A 21,488-nucleotide genomic window follows, 5' to 3' on the forward strand; every position below is an offset into this window, starting at 1 on the left:
ATAGAGCGAGAGGCAGAGGGGGGGGGGGGGGGAGGAGAGATGAGAACAAACGCAGAAATGAGTTTTCACATCTGCGACAGACTGCAGGCATCAGCGAGATTTAATAACAAGAAGAAGAGAAAGACGAAGAATTCTCTCTGGTTAAAACATTCAACAAGCTGATGCGGTCGAGTCTTTTGGTACAATTTAATATCATCCGCGATATTCAGCGAACTCGGATTGGAACAATCTAATTACAATAGAAAAGTCTGATAAACTTCGAGGCTGGCGTGTTACCGTAATTGGGAAGAAAAAAAATAAGTTGCAGAAGAGACGGTATATCATATCGCGGCGCAGAATGATTTTTTTGAAATTCGGGTACTTTTGGATCGCCGTGGGATTTTTTGGGTTCGTTCGAAACCCGTTTGGGCTTGTTTGGGTTCGGGACCCAAACCTAAACAAGCCCAAGTAAAACCGAACAACCGCAAATGCTCTCATTTTCCGAAAAACTTTGTTCTTCGTTACTACGAGAGAAGGATACTCGGATTTCTTACTTTTTTCTCGAATGTAAACTTCGAGGCTGCTCAAAAGACAAGGCTGTAAATTCGTGGCATGACCAATAACATCGGTCACCGCGTGTATGAAGCAAGCAAGCGTTACTCTCGTGGGTACCCTCGGAATCGAAACTGGCTCGAGGCGTTTTAGCCACAAACTCTTGGATGCTGGCCAGCTCCGTTCTTCTAACGTATCGTACATATACGTAGAGAGGAGGAAGAAGGGTTCGAAGAGTATATAGTTCAGGGACTGCCAACCTTTGCCCCGGGGGAGACGCTCCAACTCACCGGAAACTAAGTTTTCTTCGAGAGAAGCTCACGACCCAATTGAGTTTTCTCGCCAATTATCCGCGTAGGCCAGATAGCCCGAGGATTTTCTCCGACGAGAAAAATACAATCGTTCTCTTATTCCCCTTTCTAAATTCGATATGTTAAATTCTCGATATGTCTTTTGCATTCATCCTCGTTTTATTCTCGTGCGTGTTTCGTCCCATAAAAAATCTCCATCCTTTGGTCAACATCAGAAAGGTTATTATAGCTCAATAATTAAAATGAATAAAAATATTCATGAATTATTTCTCGATGGAAACATCATCGTTGAAATACCTATACGATCCCTTATCGTGAGTACCTTCCCTTCCGCAGGCAGAGAAAAAGCAAGAGGAAGCGAAGGAGAAGTAAGGGAGAGAGCGTATAAGAGAGAGGAAGAGAGCGAGGATCGCTTTTGCGAGCAAATCACTTCACTTTGGTTCGTACGATAGCGCGGATCGGAGTTGTCGATTCCCGGAGCAGAATCGACTCGATAGCCGCAAAAGTAGCTCCGCTTTTCTTTCATCTCGTACAAAAACGATTTTTCACGCGATTCTGCTTTTATTTCTCTTTATATCTATCGCTACAGTGCCGACGTTTTTATTCCTCTTTCAAGCGCGTTGTCGATATTCGATATATTGATTTTCAATTTGGGTCCCGACAAAATATCGCCAACGACCGATCTCCCGAGGAAAAAACTTACTCGAAAGGACCAGAGAAGGAAGGAAGGAAGGAAGGAAGCAACATTCTTATAAAACGACTCTAACGTCATGCCCTTTTTCAAGAAACTTCGTATTTTTTCCAGACACAAGAGTAAGTGAATCATCATTTTACCGAATCGTTTGACACTCGAAAGTTTTATTATTTCTCAATAATGTGACGAAACTCGCTCGTCGAGACGTCGAGTAACAAAATTATTCAACCGACTTGGCTTAAAAAAATATAACGAGTGATAAATTTATCGTTCACGCTGAGCCTGACTCGTTGGTGAGAAAATTTAGATTGACCAGAGAAAAAAACGGTTTTGAGCAGATAAGATATGATACTTGAGAAGACGAGCAAGCATAGTCCGTCTCCATAAGTTGACGTATGCGTTTGGATCGTGTTTGAAATAATCATTTCTTTCGGAGTATCGAATTAACCGCACAACGCTTCTGACTGTTGCGCTCCTTTTTTTTTATCCGCCATGTGTTTATCCTCGAATATTGCCAAGTGGAAGTATTTTTCTTGTTTCTTTGATCATAGGCTGAAAAATGTTGAAATTTACTTTGTCGCTGGTGGAAAGAGGGCGAAATTGATTTGGTCTCAATGAGATTGAAACAATCGCGAATCGTTCGATGCGTATTCGAGACGCGCGTGTCGAAATGATCGGCGAGAAATCAGAATCGTTGCGAAAATCTTCGATTCACTCGCTCACAGAGACGAGATAAGAAGTGTCAGTGTTATTCGTTTTTTTTTCTTCATTTTTCCCTTTTTTCGAGACATCTTTCGTCGTAAGTAGAACGACGCACGGAGGCCTAACAGGTCTGGCCTCCGGTCCGTCAACGGATGCACAACGCCTCTGTCTTTTTTTCTCCGCCTCACTCTTTTCTCCCGTTGCATTCGAGTCGGCACAAAAAATCGCTTCGAGCTCGACTCCGTTGCGAAGTAAACTTGGCATTTCTCGTGTCAACATCTCGCTTTACTTCCGTCAACGGGCTGCTGATCGCTCGAGCGGTGTTTACGCCACGTGAAATAAGGAAAATCGAGTTCGTCGGACTTTCGAACGATAAACAAAATTAAAGAAAATAATCGTTGTAGCTCGACGAAAGCTTTATTCTTAACGCAAGACATTTACATTCGCGGAACATCAATAATGCACATAATAACAAAGACGCCGATGACGATTGTGACGATTATTAAATCCTCGTACATCGATACGTAACCGTTGACAGTAGCAATTTGGGAAAAAAATAAATGGGGAAAAAGAGGAAAATTGACGGCTAGTGCGGACGACTTTCACGTCTATCCTTATCGATGCGTGTCGCGTTATCGACGAATTTGCCGCGATATCGTGATTCTCCATTGATCACGGTGAACCGCCGTTATATACGAGCAAATTATTTATTCTCGTCCCGTGTGCACTTACGTTTGTTGCACCACTCGCGCGCCAATGGGAGTGTACACGATTTTTTATTTCACCAGGCTCCTTCTTCCTGGAGCATATACGCGGGACTTAATTATAGTCTTCGAAGCCACCGCATTGCCTCGATCTTGTATATTTATATATCGGCGAATGATCATATTATGTTTAACTTTATGTTCGCTCGCGTTCTCCTTTCACCAGGCTGAAGGATGTTTAACCTATACATTTTTAGTGATAAAACTTATCCGATGGAAAGATGCGGGGAGAACGACTCGAAGGAAAAGGGGGAAAAAGATTTTTAAGTATTCTGAAAAAAGAAACACGAGGGAGGAGGCTCGCTCGTTCTGGCATTTTTTCATCTTGAAAATGCCAAGGTTCGAACATCCCGCGGTTTTAACCGATCGACATTCGCGTGATCCAAGCGGATCAACGATTCTCTGAACCGAAAGGATCAACGAGTTTTCGAGGTGAAAACAAATGTACACGAAACGTGACAAAAATGTCCCCCTGCGCGCTTTGCGACTATGATGGACGAGCAGGCAGAGAGCTTTTGCGGCATCAACCTCCGATAAAATGTAATTCATCAGGCCGGGACTAGAGGAAACCGAGCCATAATGAAGGAAAAGTAGAGGAGTGGAGCGAGGGCGAGGGTGAGACTGGCGTCGTAAGTGGACCTTGGAAATGCATAAATACTTGGTGCACTCGTCCTCCTAACCACTAAAACCCTTCTGCACCGAAGAAGACAAAATGACTGTTAAAAATCTACAGAGAAAATCTGTTTAAATCTTAAATGGAAAAATGCTAAAAATTTCCAACAATTCCGTTAGGATTTTTACTCTCGAGCGTCTTGGAACATGAAATTCTTCTCTCTCATAAGAAACATATATATTCGCTCAGAGCGTTGCTTACTCGTTAAATTTTTCACTCGATCGACATTTTTCTTTTCGAGGACGTTCTTCTCGCGTCGTGTTCCCCACGAGTCCAGCTACGACCCAATGAAAACAAAAGTAAAAAAAAACATTGTGCATAGAGATGGAATTGGATATATTGTATCTTCGTCGATTTTAAAATCGAATGGAAAATATGAAATTTAAAAAACGGCGTTGAGGATGTTTTTTTCCGAATTTTTGCACAGCGCCGAGTCCAATCAAGTTTTGCGTAGTGCAAAAATCAAACGTATCTTTCCGTCCTCTCACGCAAAACCCGTGTGAATTATTCCAAGGACAATTATTCGAAGAGTCAACCAATAATAGTGACAAAATTGACCCCGGTGCGTTGGTACTCGTTTCGTACAAGTAGTTTAAACCGGACAAAATAGTGAAAATAAAGATAAGAAAACGATTGGTATGTGTTTAACGATGTAACCGAGCCGACTGCGGGGTTCAGTCAAGAACCAACGAGTCTTACATCAGCCACTTTTACCGGAGTCTCCGCATCAATTATCCCCCCTTCGTTTCTTCTCGCTCTTTCCGCATCTCGTACTTTCTATTTTTTTGTCGGCACTGCATCTCTCTGTCCTCCCCTCGCCCTCCTCGTTCTCTCTCTCCTAGGTTCGCCAAGGGCTCGATGCGAGAAACGCATATGCATGCACGTCAGCGGGCTGTCGCTCCAAATTTGCCATGTCGGTGCTCCTTCCCGAGGCGGCGAACTACTTTTTTTTTGCAAAAAACACATTCGTTCGCATGCACCTCGTTCAACTGGAAATTGCATCAGCCTTCGAGCAGACAGTCACAGAGACTGTCACGAAGAACGCTCGGACTATCTTCGCGTTCTCGTATCCTTCGGCCTCGCCTCAAAAAGCGATGCACCTCAACGAGACCAAAAGTCGACGATAATTCGACGGGAGGAGCTTCAAAAATATGGAACAATGAAATATCGATAAAGGCCTTCCCCTTCGCGAGAGACAAATTTTTTTTCAACCTGCACCACACGAGGTGGCTCAAGAAATGATCAGGGTCAAAGCACGCGTGCAATATTTCTTACGAAATCATACGAGCGCAATCGTACATTCGCGAGCCAGCTGGATCAATGCATTTCGAAGGAAACGCTTATCAAATTTCCATTCGCAAAAAAACCATTTTTCAATGACACTGTTGCGAGATTTCATGATTCATGGATATGGATAAAAATATTATGTCTTTTACACCGCGGGCGACGTCGACGCACGAGACGCGGACGAATTCCGAGCGAGAGAGAATCTTCATCGTTACAGTCATGCGAACAAGAAATTGAGACGAGAATCGGATATTCCAGGTAGAAAATCGATTTTCATCCGAAACTTTAACATGTCCGTATAGATATATATTCATCCGGGAAAATAGATGAGGACGAAGCAAAGAGATAATTAAAAGCGCGAGGCTCAGACCTTGTGTCTTAGTGCTAATGTCTCGGCTACTCTCTTTGCCTCTCTCTCTGCCTATACATAGGAATTTCTTGCTTTTGCAGAACACGTAGATGAGATCGTTTAACATCCACGAAACTTTCTGCGCGGACGGCTGACGCGGGTCTTGTTCCTCCTCGTTTACATGGACTTTTTCAATTCCCAAACGCTAAAAAATTTTCTGGTTTCTCCTTGAAATGCATTTACAATCGACGCTGAAGATCAACCACACAATAATGAAAATTTCACTTGATTTTTACTTCCTTGGTGAAAACAGCGGTGAAACACTGAACATAATAAGTGGAAAATGCCGCTCCGAAAAATGGTCTCGCTTGACTCAGGAAGCCCTCTATAAATGGTACATGTATATATTCGGAAACTGAAGAATCTTGTATACAGAGGGAGGGGAGAGCGAGAGAGATTCTTCCTTGGATTCTCTGCTGGCTTTTGAAGCTTATAGCTATGGTTTATAGGTACCTAGGTCTGTTCCATGGGGAAGCATCACAGGCAGAAGCAGGAAATGAGAGAGGGAAAGAGGGAGAGAGAGGTGGAGCTCCTGATGTACACTCGGCGGCACTCCCGTGTGTACCAACGACCGCACAGGGAAGCCACACGATCGATCCAGGCTCCGGCTGGACCGAAAAGCACATACACGGGGACAACGTCGAAGGCTTTGCGATTCAAAAAATGTTTTATCAAATAAGGCAATCGGGAGCATTTATTTTTACGCATTCGGCTTTTCGAGCGTTCCGCGTCTGTTTCGTCTCTCTGAATCGAGGACAGCAGTATACGTTGAATTATCGCGATAATTTAAACGGAAACGAATTTTTGGCGGTAGGATTTTTCGGAGTGCAGGAAATCACGAGTTTGTATGTGTGTCGAAGGAAAAGGATAAAAAGAAAAAGCGAAAAAGGAGTTAAACGCGGCGAACGAGCTGAGAAAAAAGTCAGAAATTCGTAGAGTAGTTTTATGGGGTTTAGCCGAGTCCCGAACGAGATGAGGTGGATTCGAGATGTATAGCGAAGTGGAGCATGCGACGGGGATAGGGAAAAGAGTTTACGAAGAAGCGAAGCAGGAAGGGTTTATACGTTCTCGGTTTTCGGTACGGCGGAAAGTCCGAGAGAAATGGAAGGAGGGGCGCGAGGGCGAGGGAGCGGCGAAAGAAAATCCTGTGTGCTTTAAGCACGTTCGTGCCATTGCTTTTTCCCATTCGACTCGGAGTTCGTTGGCGGATCGTTTCGTTTTTTAGATGTGTCCAGATGCTGTTCCGTCGGTTGAGTTTGGCTGGAGCGAGAAAAAGGAAGCCTGACGCGGAGAGGAGCCGGCGGTTGAAGGAGCGAACTCTTGCGAGAAAAGGCAAACGAGCGTTTCCACTTCCTCGACTCGCCCGCTCGCTCGTTCCGTACAACGATACATTTTTTCTCGCGAAAGGGAGTGTTTAGGTACGCCATGATGATCCAGGGATTATTGTATCCAGTATTATCCAAATACGACAAACAAGAAGGCGCACAACCAACAAAAACTGTTGTATTGCTCCAAAATGTTCAATCTCTCGCTATTCGCTGGGTATATTAAGGTCGGAGTATCTCCACCGGGGAAAGAAAATGAGACTGGAGGACGAGTCGGATTTGAAGCTCGAAAAGCGTCCGAGCGGAGAGACGCATGGCCGGAGTACCATTCGCAAGGATATTCGAATCGGTCGCGCAATGAAATCGAATTGTCCCACGGATTATAGACACGCTATATATCGCAGCCGATGGAGTAGGATAATCCTGTGCACACGTCGGAGGGCGATACCGCGACATCAAAAAACATTTGAGGTCCTCGATGCCACAGGGAGGTCCGCGAATAAAGCATTTTCGACGACTCTTCTTTTACAGTCCGCGACGACAGCCCGTCATCGCGGACTGTTTATTCCCCAAAATGAAGCATCGATGCGAGCCTTGACGAACGAAGGATCCGGGAGGTTCAACACTTTTGAAAGAGCCTCTACATTAGCGCGATCTCTCGTCCTCTTCTCCTGTCTCGTCTACGAATGCAATCCACGTTCGATGTACCAACGTCTCTATTTTCCACTATACATGTATTATCCTATATCGATGCGCGTGTACAGGCGTACGCTTGTATACGAGCGGAGAGAGGTGCAACGTACCCGACTCGTACATGCTCCACATTCAAACGTTTCAAAGATATTTTCATGCTGTGCGAATTCATTGATGAAGCCCGAAGCCTTGGCGATCGCGACGCATCCATCATAATTCGTTTCTAAAAAGCACGCGTGCTTATATTTATTCATTGAGCGGGGTATTATCGATGCAGGCGGGGTATCGCCGTGACAAAGAATAAAAAACTCACGGTTTGCCCGCCTGTTTCGTTTATTGAAGCGTAATGTGATTTTTGTACATTTTGTAGAGCCCGTTACACCTTTCACTCGTCGCTCTACCGATTCTCAGCTCCGGGAATGGCCGCACGGCGGACTAACGCCGGGGCGAGTAGTGCGTTTCACCGCGATTATCTCATTTTTGCATGATTTTTCATTGAAAATTGTAGAAACATTTATTGCGTAATAGCTCCAACGGAAAAACGAGGCACGCGCGAGTATAGAAAAGACATGCTGGGATCATCGTCGAATCTGTGAATAGAGAGAAGATGGGAATGCAGGACAGCGACGAGTATCCAGTTCGGAGAACGGATTACGGAGGCTGGATCGTATACGCTCGTCTCTTATGTTGCGGGGGATGCGCGCAAACTCCGTAATATTCACGCTCGGTGAGGACACGAGAGCGGAAGGGCGAACGAGCAAGGGAACGAAATGTCAGCGACGACAAAACGTTCATATCGTGGCGCGTCGCGTTCGCGTTAACATCGTTTTCATGTTTTCATGTTTTCTCCTCTCCCCTCCCCCCCCGCCCCCGTCCCCGCTCTCGCGCCGAATGTTTTATCAACAAGCGCCGATCGCTCTCGAATCTCCCGTTCTCGTATTACTCTTAATATCGACGACGTAATCGATTGATCCATTCCTGTCTGCTTGTATCGGACGCCGTAAAACCCTCGTGAGTTAGAATATTCGTAAAATTCGAATAATTAGGAAGAATAATCGGCGCTAGAGTGGACCGGAGCCATGTCATTCTTCAGGGGTCTATGGAAAAGCAGCTCCAAACACAAGAGTAAGTTTTATCAGCAGATAATTATCCTATTTTTATTCTATCGACGAGAGCGCATCGCGAGCTCGTTTATTCGCTATTTTGGGCGGATAATTTTTGTCTATTTTTCCATAATTGTTCGTGCGTTTCAAATGACGTTAAACGATACCGCGATGTGAATAATAAATTTTTTAACACTTCGCGGAGAGGAGAGAAAATGCTCTTGCGAAAAATCGCGAATACACGCGCGGCAGCGGTTATTTGGAGTAGCCTCGAGTCTTATGGCTCACGCATTCGTTGATAGAAAAGAGCAACGAGTCGTAGAAACATCGGACTTTACGCGGAGATCTTAAAAATAAGGGATTTTTGACGAATCCCGTTATCGTGAAAAAATCCTCGAACAGGCCTCGAACGGGCAAATAAAACGTCCCGAATTCACTATTGTCCGCGGTCAGCTGCGACGAAAGGATCGAAAGAATTTCAACACAATCGCAATGATGAAATACGCGGAGTTTCCTCGACACACATGCGAGAACGAAGAACTTGCTGGTTAAGATAATTTATAAATAATTTTGCCAAGTCGGAAATTGTTCAGGGTATTGGACGAGGAGAAAAAAGTACGCATGAGCGTTATCGAACCCAATGATACGGTCAACGACGATGCATTTATATTTGAGCAACGGTCGAGAGGTCGAGCTCGAGTTCAGGGCCATATAAACACCACAGATACACGCATGGGTATACGAACCTCTCATTCTCCGATGCACACACACGTACGTTTCTACTGGGATTTATATAAATTGTCGGAAGTATCATTGGCATCGAGTGCACCGCGACCCAACCGCTTGTAAGAGGACCAATAAAAATCGGATGAATGCACACCGAGGCAGGAATGCGTTTTCTCCGAAGGATAAGACATTGATAAACATTCGAATGGGCTGAGATTATTTATTCTTTTCAATTACTCCATTCGTTATTACGGTTCATTGAATCGTTGAAAAACGTGTTTTCATCGTAAAATTATATACACAGAGACGCGGAACCCGAATTTTGGTCGTAACTGCGGAAGCCTTCGGTCTATGAGCGAGAGACACGGCTCGTATCGTTTCATTATTCATGGATTCTACGTGGCGGACACGCGCGTTCCTCTTCCTTTTTTTTCCTCTTTCCATTTTCTCCCTCGTTGTATCTTCTTGTTCGTTCGTTATTTCAAATTTCCGCTCGTTGAAACACTTTTCGCAGCGTTCCACGGCGAAAACGGTTTCAATAAAAACGAAATTCCGTAATCGATTACGCCCGCGGCAACAGATCGGTCGTTTCTATTCGGATTTCGACCGAGTATTTTTTCATTAGACTCATACATAGAACGGCTTCTGCTCTTCATCACGCATAAATCGATCGCACTTGAGTTGCCCGCAGTGAACGAATTGCGGTGATACGAATTCCGGGAGAGTTCCTCAAGGATGTCCAGACTGACTCTCCTTGCACATTTGTTAAAGAGAGAGAAGAAATCGTTGATTTTTCTCACGCGCACGCGTTAATTGTCAAGCGGGGAGAAATTTATCATACACGCGGTGAAACTAAAAAAGTCATAGATCCAGTTTGAAAGCTTGCAGCTCGAGTAATAATCGTCCATGTTGAATAATCGTATGCAGGAGAGTTAACGCAATTATTTGCAGTAAAGGCGATTTAATAAAGTCGAGTCAAGTTGTCAGGAATTACGATGATATCGAGCGGCATTACGAAAACTCCTTCTCGCGTATCGTATTATTCACCCTCGATCATTACCGATCGTTAAATTTGAATAATCCTGTGAGCGTGACGGTAATGACATTTTTCCACCACTTTTTATGGGCTCAGTCATTTTTTAATCCAGAAAATAAGAGTCGTATGGATAACTAACGATGACAGCGTATGTATCCGTACTACGCGTAGTTTGAGAGTTATTTTATCCTCGAGCATGCTTCCTCAAATGGAAAAAAAGGGATTACGATTTCACGATAATTGTTCGTCATTAAAATCATTTGATGGACATCCTGCACCTACTAACACCGATTAAAATGATGGCGAGCTCAGTCCTCGTAGCAGAGATATTATTAGATATAGTAAAAAATATTATTTTACGCAGAAAAAAGATTTACGAGTTGCCATTAAACAACAGCCATATTCATCGTATAGCTTTAGAAACGCACATTATTTTGAGGTCTTTTTTCTTGTTTATTTCACCTATACGTATGAACCGGAAACACAAATAAATAAATATTCAACAAAAAAATAAAATAAAATGATGGCGCTAAGGAATGAGGAGATAACGTTCGAATTCTCAATTTCCTTTGTGTCATCGCGGTTTTTGCCAAAAGCCGGATATGCATACTAATGGATGGGCATAAACAGATTGTCGATACAGTTTCCATAAATGAACTGTCAGGCTCGAGCGCGTGGGCTTCCAAATCACCCTCTCTCCGGTGCTTCTCGGTCATCCATGAGTAACAATATCATTGCACGCTCTCGAATGCAGATATCCATTCGATTAACCGAATATAGCGCAATTGCGTTACCTTTGCTATAGTCATCGTTGGACCTACGAATACACGATGCTCCAAAAGTTACGTCTGCTCTTTTACGGACGGGGGGATTTGAAAATTCTTGAAAAAACGTACACTCGTTGAATGCCCTCACTGACGTAGCGTATGCGCGATTAGCTAATTCGGAGTGACTTGATACCGAGTGTTGGGCGTGGCAAATGGAGCGCGGTCCGTTCGAACTTGTCCCCTGAGGTCCTAAAGGCGAATATTTCGATCTCGCTGCACTATTGCAACACGCACTGAGCAACGGATTTTTCAGTACTCTCGGGAGCCAATATCTCATCGAGGCTATTTCAACACCTTTGTTTGAAAAAATCGCTTGTAAATTGGTCGCAGGGTTTTGGGTCGATCGAAAAATTGATTTATTTGTTTCATATTACTGAAGGGAAAATAAAACTTGAAATTCTGCTTCGGTATAGACAGAGCACCCATCAATCGAGCTATCAGCCCACGGTGCCTCAGAGAGTTACTCGCAACGTGAAAAAACAGAGAAAAAGAACAAAGAGGAAAGAGACAATTTTTGGAAATTTCTCACTTTAAACTTAGAAAAAGGTTCTTTTCGAAGACTGGAGAGAGTGCACTGATGGAAAGATTGACGTAGATCAATAAATATTATTAGTATTAATTAAGTAATTGTGTAACAAACAATATTGCACAACAGATGTAAAATCGGCTGTATACCAAAGGACACGTTCTAGAGCAATATTCCTCTTTATTCTATCGGACATGGCATGTACTGGTTTTAGTGAAAGAAATAAAATTTTATATGCCAACATTTGTGAGATGGAAAAAGAGCTGCTTGGAAAGAATTGTCGAAAGATTCGAGAGTCAATTATTTCATCCGTTTAATGGTTCGATGGAGGACCATCGAATATTGAGGGTTGTATTCGGCGATCAGTGGAAACGGGACTATTTGCTCAGGCACCGTTCTTTGATGTTTCGAGAGCTCCGCTGGAAGGATTCAACGTCCTCTCATCATTTGGCCCACGACCTCATCTCCCATTTTCTTCTCTCGTTATCTTTTTCCCCTTTAAAAGTCGTCAGAGTCCGAGCCTCGATATTCAATATTATGGCATTGAAAAGAGCTTTCGAAAAATGACGAACGGGTGGCAAATAAAGTTGGTCGTTTCGAGTCGACGCAGGAACGAAAAAGAAGAATTTCTTCCCATTGGTCGTTGGCGCTTCTATTGTTGCAATAAATACGAATGCATTTGATTCAACGTAGAAACGATTCGGAGAACGAGGAAGAGAGGAAAACTCGATATTCGTTTTACTGTTGTACGAGGAGGGAAACCTTTCCGGTTTCGAAGTACGATCGAATTTATCTCGCTACCACTGCTCACCGACCAGTGGTCGAGACATTTCCTCGTATACGAAATCCACGAACGCTTTTATTCCTAAATTCTTATTCCGATCGAACGCAAAACAATTAAATGCGAAAGATACGCTTTCTTTTACCATCAAATACTACGCCGTTGATCGAACGATCGTCCGTTTGCTAAAGTTTATTGAACTTGATGCCATCAAGACTTTAATTCAACCTGCGAGTATGCAAATTGAGCGATCCGTTCGCTGCGATTCGTGTATTTTTACAGAAAAATAAAGGAAAAGGAGCAGCAAATTTCGCGTAGCCAGGAGAAAACTCGTGAGGTCGGAAAAACCTTTGGAATTTCTTTGGGGCGAGCTTCTCATTTCACTCGATTTTCCCACCCTCCTTTATCTTTTTTTTTGCTTGTGCCATTACTCCTGAGAGAATCGTCCGTAGCTCCCCGAATGGCTTTGTTCCAGTCCTCGGTCGTTACTCCATCTATCCTCTATACCTCGACGCAATTAAGGGAAGAGTCGAGCGTTCCCTATCTATCCGGCTCTCCGCGCCTCTTTCCGTTTTTCACCCTCGGATACACCAAACCAGCTCTAACGCACCAAACTATATTTTTTCAAAAAAGCATCAACAAAAACTCATGGAATGGGGGCTCCAGTTGCGAGGCGAATTATCATCAGAGGTTGCGCGTTTTTCGCGACTCCTGCTGATTCTCGGTCGATAAGCGTACACTCTCGTGTCTCCGTTATTATTACATTGTCATGATCGGGCGTTGCAAGAAAAAGTAGTCAAATCAAATACTACGAATGAGGGAACACCCGCGTCGAAATACGCTCTGCTCGCGAGCTCTCTATCTTCTTTTCCCTCTTTTTTCTCTCCGTACTTTCCCAACTCTGACTCAATTTCCTTTCGATCGCGAGAGACCGAATCTCCTCGTTTGCCACTGCAATTCCGCCGATGCTTCTCTCAAGCATCCATTGCACCACGCACGAACGGTCCATTCCGCGAAGACTCAGCCGTAACTCTCCCTCGTACGAATCGCAAAACTTTATTTCCAGCAGGTGGATCGAGTCTCCGAGATCTTATTTTCAAACAGTTTCTCATCGCAACGCTACGTTGAATGCAGAAATTTTCGAAATTCTTCGAAATATTTATTTCCAACTTTCCTCGAATCCATTTGTACAGAGTAAAAATGCCGGACCCGGGGGGATTATTTTTTGTCCCCTTCAACCTTCTTCGAAACTTGGACAAGTTCAGCGTTTCAGGGTAGAAGGACGATGACGTTCTCACATCGATTTTTACCTCGAGAGAAATGTGCGGACGTGATTTCCTTTTCCGGTGTAACTTCCCATTCGCTTCGTTGGTTAAATCTTCGGACGAGTTGAATCGTGATTGTCCATCAAGTGCAGAGGGAATATCCGCGGAGAATAACTAAAGAGTCGACGCTTCCAATTTTCCGATACTTTTTCCTAAATATCATTCACCATCAATAGTAACCTTTTTTCACTTGCTCTCATTTTTTAAATTCCATCGATGAAGACCAGAAGCACCCGCGAATATATGCGAATAAAGCAATTGGCCGCCTGGGGACGGACGCACCGGCGGACGAAACTTTCAATACTATGCGGTTCGGCCGTCCGTGTAATTCACTGCCAAGTGGGCTGCTCCACCCGGAATTCGAGGGCTCGAGCGACGGAGGACTTTACGGGAATGCGGTCGAATGGATGAATATAACGAAGGGTGCCTTTTAAGCTTCTGCCCTCTGATTCCCTAATCAGATGTTTGCTCCATTTCCATACTAGAATAATCGTCATAGTAAACTTATTAAAATGCAAATGATTCCGTAAACCGAACGCAATCGAATCGAGAATAAAATCTAATGAAATGGCGAATCGACTGCAAGTTCAGTTTCGAATTGTTTCATTTTTTTACGTCCGGCAAGTCGGTGGTTCCAACGTGACTATTGAATTTTCATTCGAATTCGATATCACGGATTGAACACCGCGTGACTCGCTCTTGTGGAAAAGGATCATTCCCTGCTTGAAAGAATAACGAAACGCATTGGTCGCCGTCGCTCCAAAGTTTCGTGCACAAAAAATGAGAAAGCGTAGGACTTTTGTCCTCCATTGAAATACGCGGGCGAAAGCCTCATCCACCAAATATATAACACGGGAGCGCAGATGTTATTTTATATTGGAAGGACTGCGACGGGCGAGGGGAAACAGGGCCGGGGAGAAAGAAGGAGACCCGAAGAGAGATGAAAAGTAGTTGGAAACTCTTGTCGGCAGGATGTCGCCGCCCCGTCTCAAGAACGTTCTTTTCGCGCGTCCTTCGGAAAAAATCCTTTCCAGCATACCGGTTTATATACCGGACGGCGAGATATATATCCGACCTCCCGAGTCCTTTCTTCTTTTACTTTTCACCGAGTTACTTTCGCCATTTCTCCCTTGAGATTTTCCTCCAACGACAGCCCCGTCGGAATGTCCGCGACACTTCCAACTGTCCGGGAGAAGAAATGAAGGAAAAAATAAAAAAGCATTACACCCCTCTAAAACGGATCGATCTCGCACAATGTTTTCTTCTTTTCGGAAAGCGAGCTTTTTATATTACAAATACTTAACGTCTTTTCCCGGGAGAAAATCACTCCGGAAATTCTCGACCCCGCAACGTATACGAACGTTCAATATTTTCATATCATTCGTTTTAAATTGTTTATTCGTACAAATAGTACGAGTATCGTGAATGAAATATCCACTGTTCCGGCGAATCGGAAGAGCGATAAAATGGAGCTTTTGCACCTGACCCCGTGACCCCTCGAGCCGTGTACCCAGAGATTTATCAATTATTTTTCTTTATCATCCTCCGCTTTGATGAACAACAAATCGAACTATATAGGTTACGAAATGCAGATTCTCCAGATCAGAATACGAACACTGATTTCTCAGACGCATGAATAGAAACGTCCGTACGACGTTATTCACATTCTTCGATGTCTTCGTAAAATACCTCTCATTTTTATTTTTCAATTTTCAAAGAGCTCTGCGAGGAATGGGCTCTGGCGAATAGTCGGGAATGCGTGGAGGGTGTCGTCGGTGGCCTCGCTGGTAAAGGCCTCGGTCACGAGGATCACGATGAACTAGGTGCCCATGCCACATCCGAGGTGACTTTCGCCCTCAAGTATCTCGGCAGTACCCTCGTCGAGACACCCTCCAACGAAGAGGCAACGGCCGAAGCTATTAAAACCGTCATCACCATGGTGCGTATTTTTTTCGTTCAAGTCGTTAATCTTTTCAGCATTCCCTCCAGCTAATGCTTTGATGAATGAATTTTTTTTCGTACCCGCGCAATGGATATCTCGTTGCATAAGCCACCTCGCTCGTTGTGACGCGAAGCGCGAAGCAACGAAAAATGTCCAATTTTTTCACACCCCGGTTATAGTCTACCTTTCTATTTGGATCGAAATTTAAGGAAGATTTTACGAATTTAATGGAAATCGAAAATTCCAAATTTTACAGTTGAAATTTCAAAATATGCTGCGTGCATCTATTCCCAGAACCCAGAATTATTATAGGATCTACCGACTAGCTGTCGAGAAAACAATTAACGAAAATCTCATTTTTCGAAGGGTTGTACACAGGCTCTCGTTACAGGGGCACTTCCTGTGCGACCATTTGAATTTAATGAAACAGAATCCTCCCAGCTTTAAGGAGTTTCGGTACAGGCGATACAATGTTGCCGTGCTAAACCATGCTAAAAACATACAAAATTTCAAAAAGTTCAGAATTTTATAAAATTTGGTGAACATATTCTTTAGTACCAAATTTGACAATAAAAATTTTTTAAGATTTTTCTTCTACACAGTTATCGAGTAATTGATCACTAAAGTTCACGCGTATAAGCATAGCGTTTCCATATACATTCCGCGGGCATAAGAAATCTGCTTTAATGAGCAATTACTCGATAACTAGGTAGAAGAAAATATTGAAAAGATTTGTGTTTTCGCACTTGATGTTGAAGAATATTATCACCAAATTTGATCAATTTCTTATCATTTTGACGAATGTAGCCACCCCCCTTAAAGAGCCAAAAACGAGAATAAGAAAATATGTCTTTAGACATCAATGATGTCTCGAGAAAGCCTTGCTACCGGTGAAAATGAGGTTAACGAGAAATAACGACACAAACGATGGAAGGTCGATGTGCATACGCATTAGAAAATGGTCAAATTTTGCCTGACGATTTGACTACGAAACTATTTTAACCCCTGTCATTGCATTAAAAGTTGATCAATCTCAACAAATGAGTTACACATAATTTTAATAATGGCGAGAACAAATTTTGATCGTTTCTTTGATCACGAAAAGAGCAAAAAAGTTCAGCCGCTTTTTTGGATCACAAGTAACGCATGATCTTCCTTAAAAAAAACCGCCGCTACTCGCAGAGCGCACAGTTTCCATTTCTCCATTGCACCCATCAAATGTTAAGCGATCCGTGCGTTTCGATGACGGAGCATCTCGTATGTGCTGCATTATGATCCTGGAAAACAGCAAGATTTGAAGATACACGGGGAAGCTGGAGAAGGGGAGAGTGGGGGGCGGAGAGCAAACCACGAAAGCAAACTACTAACCACCGCGTGTGCACTCGCTTCTCTCCTGCTCGATTGTCGGTAAACTCCCTCACGAGCTTGGATAAACTACTACGGTTGCATTTACCAAGCTGTATGATGGATTATTAGCTCGACTTACTGCCTATATACGTACATATTCATACGATTGTACCTGCTGAAATGAAATCTTAAGGAAAAGGAGTATACGTTCGTATTTGCTGAGTTTCGAAGCACGGTCAAAAGCGCGCGCACACCAGTTTTTTTTACAATAAAAATTGGAGCGAATTTATGAGAATTCTGATGCAAGTATAGCCCATTTTTCGAACGAAAAAACAACCCGTGTCTCGCGACCAGAAGGGCGAAAGTCTTTTTGAATTTCACTCCGAATGTCGTGAATTTGCCTAATTTATTATTTCAAAGCAATCTCTTCCGGTTGTTACATTATTTCGAGCGCACGTAACCGGAATAAATTATAATAAGCAAAAAACGGAAAGCTCATTTCCCCCAACCATATTTTAAACGTAAATAGAAAAGAACGGCAAAAAGGGGGGTCGAGGAAACTGGGAAGGGGATCATATGCGGATTTTTAGAGGCGAAATGTTACGAGGTATATCCTTCTGGAAAACAAATATTCTCCGTGCTTCGGAGTTTCGCATTTCCGTAAAATTGCATCATGCTCTTGTTCTCTCTCTCTCTCTCTCTCCCTCTTTTTCCGCCGTTATATTTCATGTGTTCAGGACACGGAGACAACTTGAGGAGAATTTTCGTCTTCGTTGCAGGAAATTTAAGTCCTTCTCTTTCCCCTTTTTCCTGCTCCCCTCCTTCTCTTTATCTTTCTCTTTCTCCAGCATTCCCCTCCGTCTCTAAATCACCGAGCATCATCTATATATCTTGCCTTTCGCACAATAGCTTTTACACGGAGCTTGTGAGCTTCGCAGAATAATTACATCATAAATTGAGGGACCAGGAGAATTTCTAGACAAAGGGAGATACGAATTTATGCTACTCGGAGCGGATTTATCCGACGAAAATGAATTAACCAGAATCATGAAGCTTGTTATTTTAATTTCATTTAATCGATTCGGATATAATCGTGATCGAATGTTCTCGCGAAAGAGAAAATATTCTCCGCTCATCGGTGCTTAAAATAGCGACTAAGCATTTCTGTTCCTTTAATAAACTCGTCATACCGATTGATTGCGTTAGATTGAAACAGTTCAAGAGTAAAATCAATAACACAACCGCCGCAGAAATATTGGCTTCTGGTTCTTCGTAAAGGATTTTTTGCTTTTGGTATTGCGAAATTTTTCTCTCGAGCCTGAACGAAATCGCGACTGCTGATTATAGGAATATTAATTTTTTTCCTTTCTCGATACCAACAGGCCAAAGCATGTGGAAAAAAGTTACAAAGGGTCTCGCTCGCTGTGAGTCTGCGAGGGATACGGATGACGGATTTGTCGACCGAGGAAGATCATCTCCAAGTCTCGATATACAGGTCTCGATCACAACCTCTTTAAGGCCATATTTTACAAAGTTTTATTCAAGAGGTGCAGAGGTTGGCCAATGTATACGTTTTTGTAGGAATATAGCCCCGAGTTTTCGTAAAAATTCGTCCTGCATTTCTGCAGTGAAAAATCATTGGAAAAAAAAACGATTTTTTTGAGTCAACACTTTTGGAAGGCGTCTTATCGAAAAAAGTTTCAAATAAAAGTTGTTCCTCATAACGTCCTTTATGAAAAAGATCCTATAAAAAAATGCGCTAACATTGTTATTTAAGCGGTTAATCGCGAGTGAAGAAAAATATTCACAATTTTTCATTTGCAAGCGCAATCAATTGTTTGTCATGACATCGGTTTGAAGTTCGTATATGATGTGTAGGGGAGCGAAACTCCAAGAGTTTCGCTCTACGATCTACGAATTGTAGTTCAGCAACAATTCGCGATCTTGGAAAAAACTTTGAGCTTCGATAGAATTGATAAATGCCACTAAATTCGCTCATTTCTGCAGAAATGCGAAAAACTGAAGATTTTTATTTCATTTGACTTATTTATTATTATACGACGATTTTACAGAATATCTTATTGCTCGGCCGACGCGACTCACGATCACGTGTTCGCCTTCATAGCGACTAATATGAACGAGACGATGGAGTGCCATGCTTTTCTCTGCCCGAAGAGAAAAATGGCCCAAACGGTGACTCTTACCGTTGCAAGAGCTTTCAACACGGCTTACGAAGCCTGGCAACTGTCGCAGGCTGATCCGAGGATTCATCATCCCCCTCAGGACAAGAGCCCATCTTTCAATCGGACGCGAAGAGGTACACACGCGTGCACTTTTCCCCATTACTTTTTTCCTTTTTTTTCGACAATGGATATTATCGAAGCAGCATTTTTCGTTAAAATCATTGAATGATTTTTTTCCCTTCGTTTTCAATTGTATTCATATGTCTTGTCGATCGTTCTTGCCAATCTTCAAAAACTCGTACGAGAAATATATTTAATCAGCTGGTCGAGTCTACCCGATGGCGAGAATCCTCGGGATTTTTCGCTCCAATTGCGGGCTGGTAAAGCGATCAAACTCAAACTCAAATTCCTCGTTACAAATCATTTTTCGTTATACCGAAAACCGCGACTATTTTGAGCCCAATGCTACTGAGCTCCGATGTCCTTTCACGCAGAGATGAGAGGAGAAAAATCGAGTGAATTGTCGGAGATTCGGGATGGAAAGAATCACGAGGGAGTTGGAGAAACGAGGAAGCCCCGCGACGAGGAACTTGAAAAGAATTTGCTGATCGATCTGTCGAACGAGAGCGAAAAAGTGGCCAACTCTTGGGTGAGTTTGTTCTCGAATATACAATATTTTCGACTCGTTGCGTCAGCCTGTCACCTTCATTGAAATAAATCTGTCGTTGCTTCAAGGTTTGTTTCGAGGAAGAGAACGGAAATTTATTGACGGGAAAAAAGATAACGAAGAAATCCGTGGGAAACAGCATACCGATGACGGCGATGAGACAAACGAGTTTGAATTCGACCCCGAGTCATCACGTGGTGCCAAGACCAACGCCCGGTTTCAAGGTGCAAAATGCTTGGGGAGAATCCCACTCGGTCAATCTCATGTGTTCGTAGCAGAGTTTGTAGCCGAAGGCCGATAATTTTCGCGACGTGCCTCTGATAACAGGATTGTGGAAACACCTGTCGGTCAACGATCGAGCGAAAAAACCATCCCCCCGTTGAGATAAAACGGGTATGCAAGCAGGACGAAAAGATGCAAGTTATTTCTTGTTAACGGAAAAAAAAAACAAAAAAACAAAAGAATCATCGATTTTGTTGCGAAATGGAGCTCGAGTACTTGCGTTTCGAACTCGTTGCTATTTTTCATTTTTCATCAATCTCCACGAGATTCCGCGGTGAAACAAAGTGATGAACGAGGCAACGATAGAGTTTTCGATACTTTTGCTCCGTCAACTGCGGAGCTGACAAACGAATTTAAAGGAAGTGCGATCATATAATGGGAATAGCCATAAAATAATACATATCGATGGTAATTATGGAAGAGACGCGTAATGTTCGCGGTGACATTGCTCGATTGAAATCGCAAATCCAATGAAAATAAACGGAATCGTTCATTGGATTTACATCAACGCATTAATCTACACTACGCGATAAAACAATACGTACCGAAAAATTATAGATTATCATAAAATAAATCACGTTGGTAGCCACGTAAATATATTTTTAAGTGTGAAAATGTTAGAACGTGAAAAGTACCAGGCTGTGTTTAATATTTGTTTTCGTCGCATGCGTAGCCGCATCGTCGATAAACTTTTATGTGATAATTGTCTCGAAAGTTTGGTTTCCTGTACGATAATCCTTCGATTGAGTGTAAAATAACTCGGTCTCGTGTGTGCGTAGCGAATATAACAGGCTTTGTGTGAAGCCACGGCTGCTAACTGCGCACCAACTTGACACACCGCCGCCGCGCCTCCAATTCGTCTTTTTCCGCCGCACTTGTCACATAATCACACGTTATAAATTTCAAACGAGTTATACACATTTCTTCGGTGATCGACTTTCTTGGCTCGGCTGTTATTTTTACAAGTATTTTTCACAGAAAACCCACGATAAATATTTCACAGCATTTTTCACGTGCGCACGTCCAAATTGTGAGAATTTCTTTCTCCCATATATCATATCAAAATGAGCGCTAATCACAAATAAATCGATTGATAAATATAGATCAAAATATCGTTGAGGCAATGAGGAGAAATTCGATCATCGTTCGAACGAGGCGAATCTCGTATATCTTTGAAATTCGAATTCTCAAATAGATTTTTCTATTAACAATATAAATAGCGATATCACCGTTGTTCAGTCGTCTAATGAAATCGATATCACTCTTCTTGGGTCTCAATTATAGAAATAATATCGATAATCATCATTAAGAATTAATCAATAAAATAATTATAAACATGATTCCATGTAAATTG

The 21,488-nt window shown here is 42.8% G+C and overlaps 1 protein-coding gene across 2 annotated transcripts; it reads left to right on the forward strand.

Annotated features, from left to right (window-relative positions):
• The first annotated feature begins 1,290 nt into the window (after positions 1 to 1,290).
• On the forward strand, positions 1,291 to 21,474 carry LOC122411616 (low density lipoprotein receptor adapter protein 1-like). 2 transcript variants are annotated; one of them, XM_043420567.1, is made up of 6 exons: positions 1,291 to 1,655; positions 15,432 to 15,652; positions 18,385 to 18,497; positions 19,075 to 19,319; positions 19,680 to 19,834; positions 19,921 to 21,474. In XM_043420567.1, exons 1-6 carry the CDS (start codon positions 1,613 to 1,615, stop codon positions 20,125 to 20,127), a joined length of 984 nt encoding a protein of 327 aa, XP_043276502.1. In that variant the 5' UTR covers positions 1,291 to 1,612; the 3' UTR covers positions 20,128 to 21,474. The 2 variants fall into 2 exon arrangements, with proteins under 2 accessions (XP_043276502.1, XP_043276501.1); XM_043420566.1 differs by lacking the exon at positions 1,291 to 1,655 and adding an exon at positions 8,245 to 8,514.
• The last annotated feature ends 14 nt before the right edge of the window (positions 21,475 to 21,488 follow it).

This window comes from Venturia canescens, chromosome 5, assembly GCF_019457755.1.
Source record: "Venturia canescens isolate UGA chromosome 5, ASM1945775v1, whole genome shotgun sequence".
Classification (NCBI taxonomy): Eukaryota; Metazoa; Arthropoda; class Insecta; order Hymenoptera; family Ichneumonidae; genus Venturia; species Venturia canescens.

Bases quoted from the DNA above. Each gene is read 5' to 3' on its own strand.
- LOC122411616 (XM_043420566.1), top strand. From the start codon at position 8,469: ATGTCATTCTTCAGGGGTCTATGGAAAAGCAGCTCCAAACACAAGA. The intron at 8,515-15,431 runs GTAAGTTTTATC...CAATTTTCAAAG, and splicing joins AAGCAGCTCCAAACACAAGA to AGCTCTGCGAGGAATGGGCT. The intron at 19,320-19,679 runs GTACACACGCGT...CCTTTCACGCAG, and splicing joins TTTCAATCGGACGCGAAGAG to AGATGAGAGGAGAAAAATCG.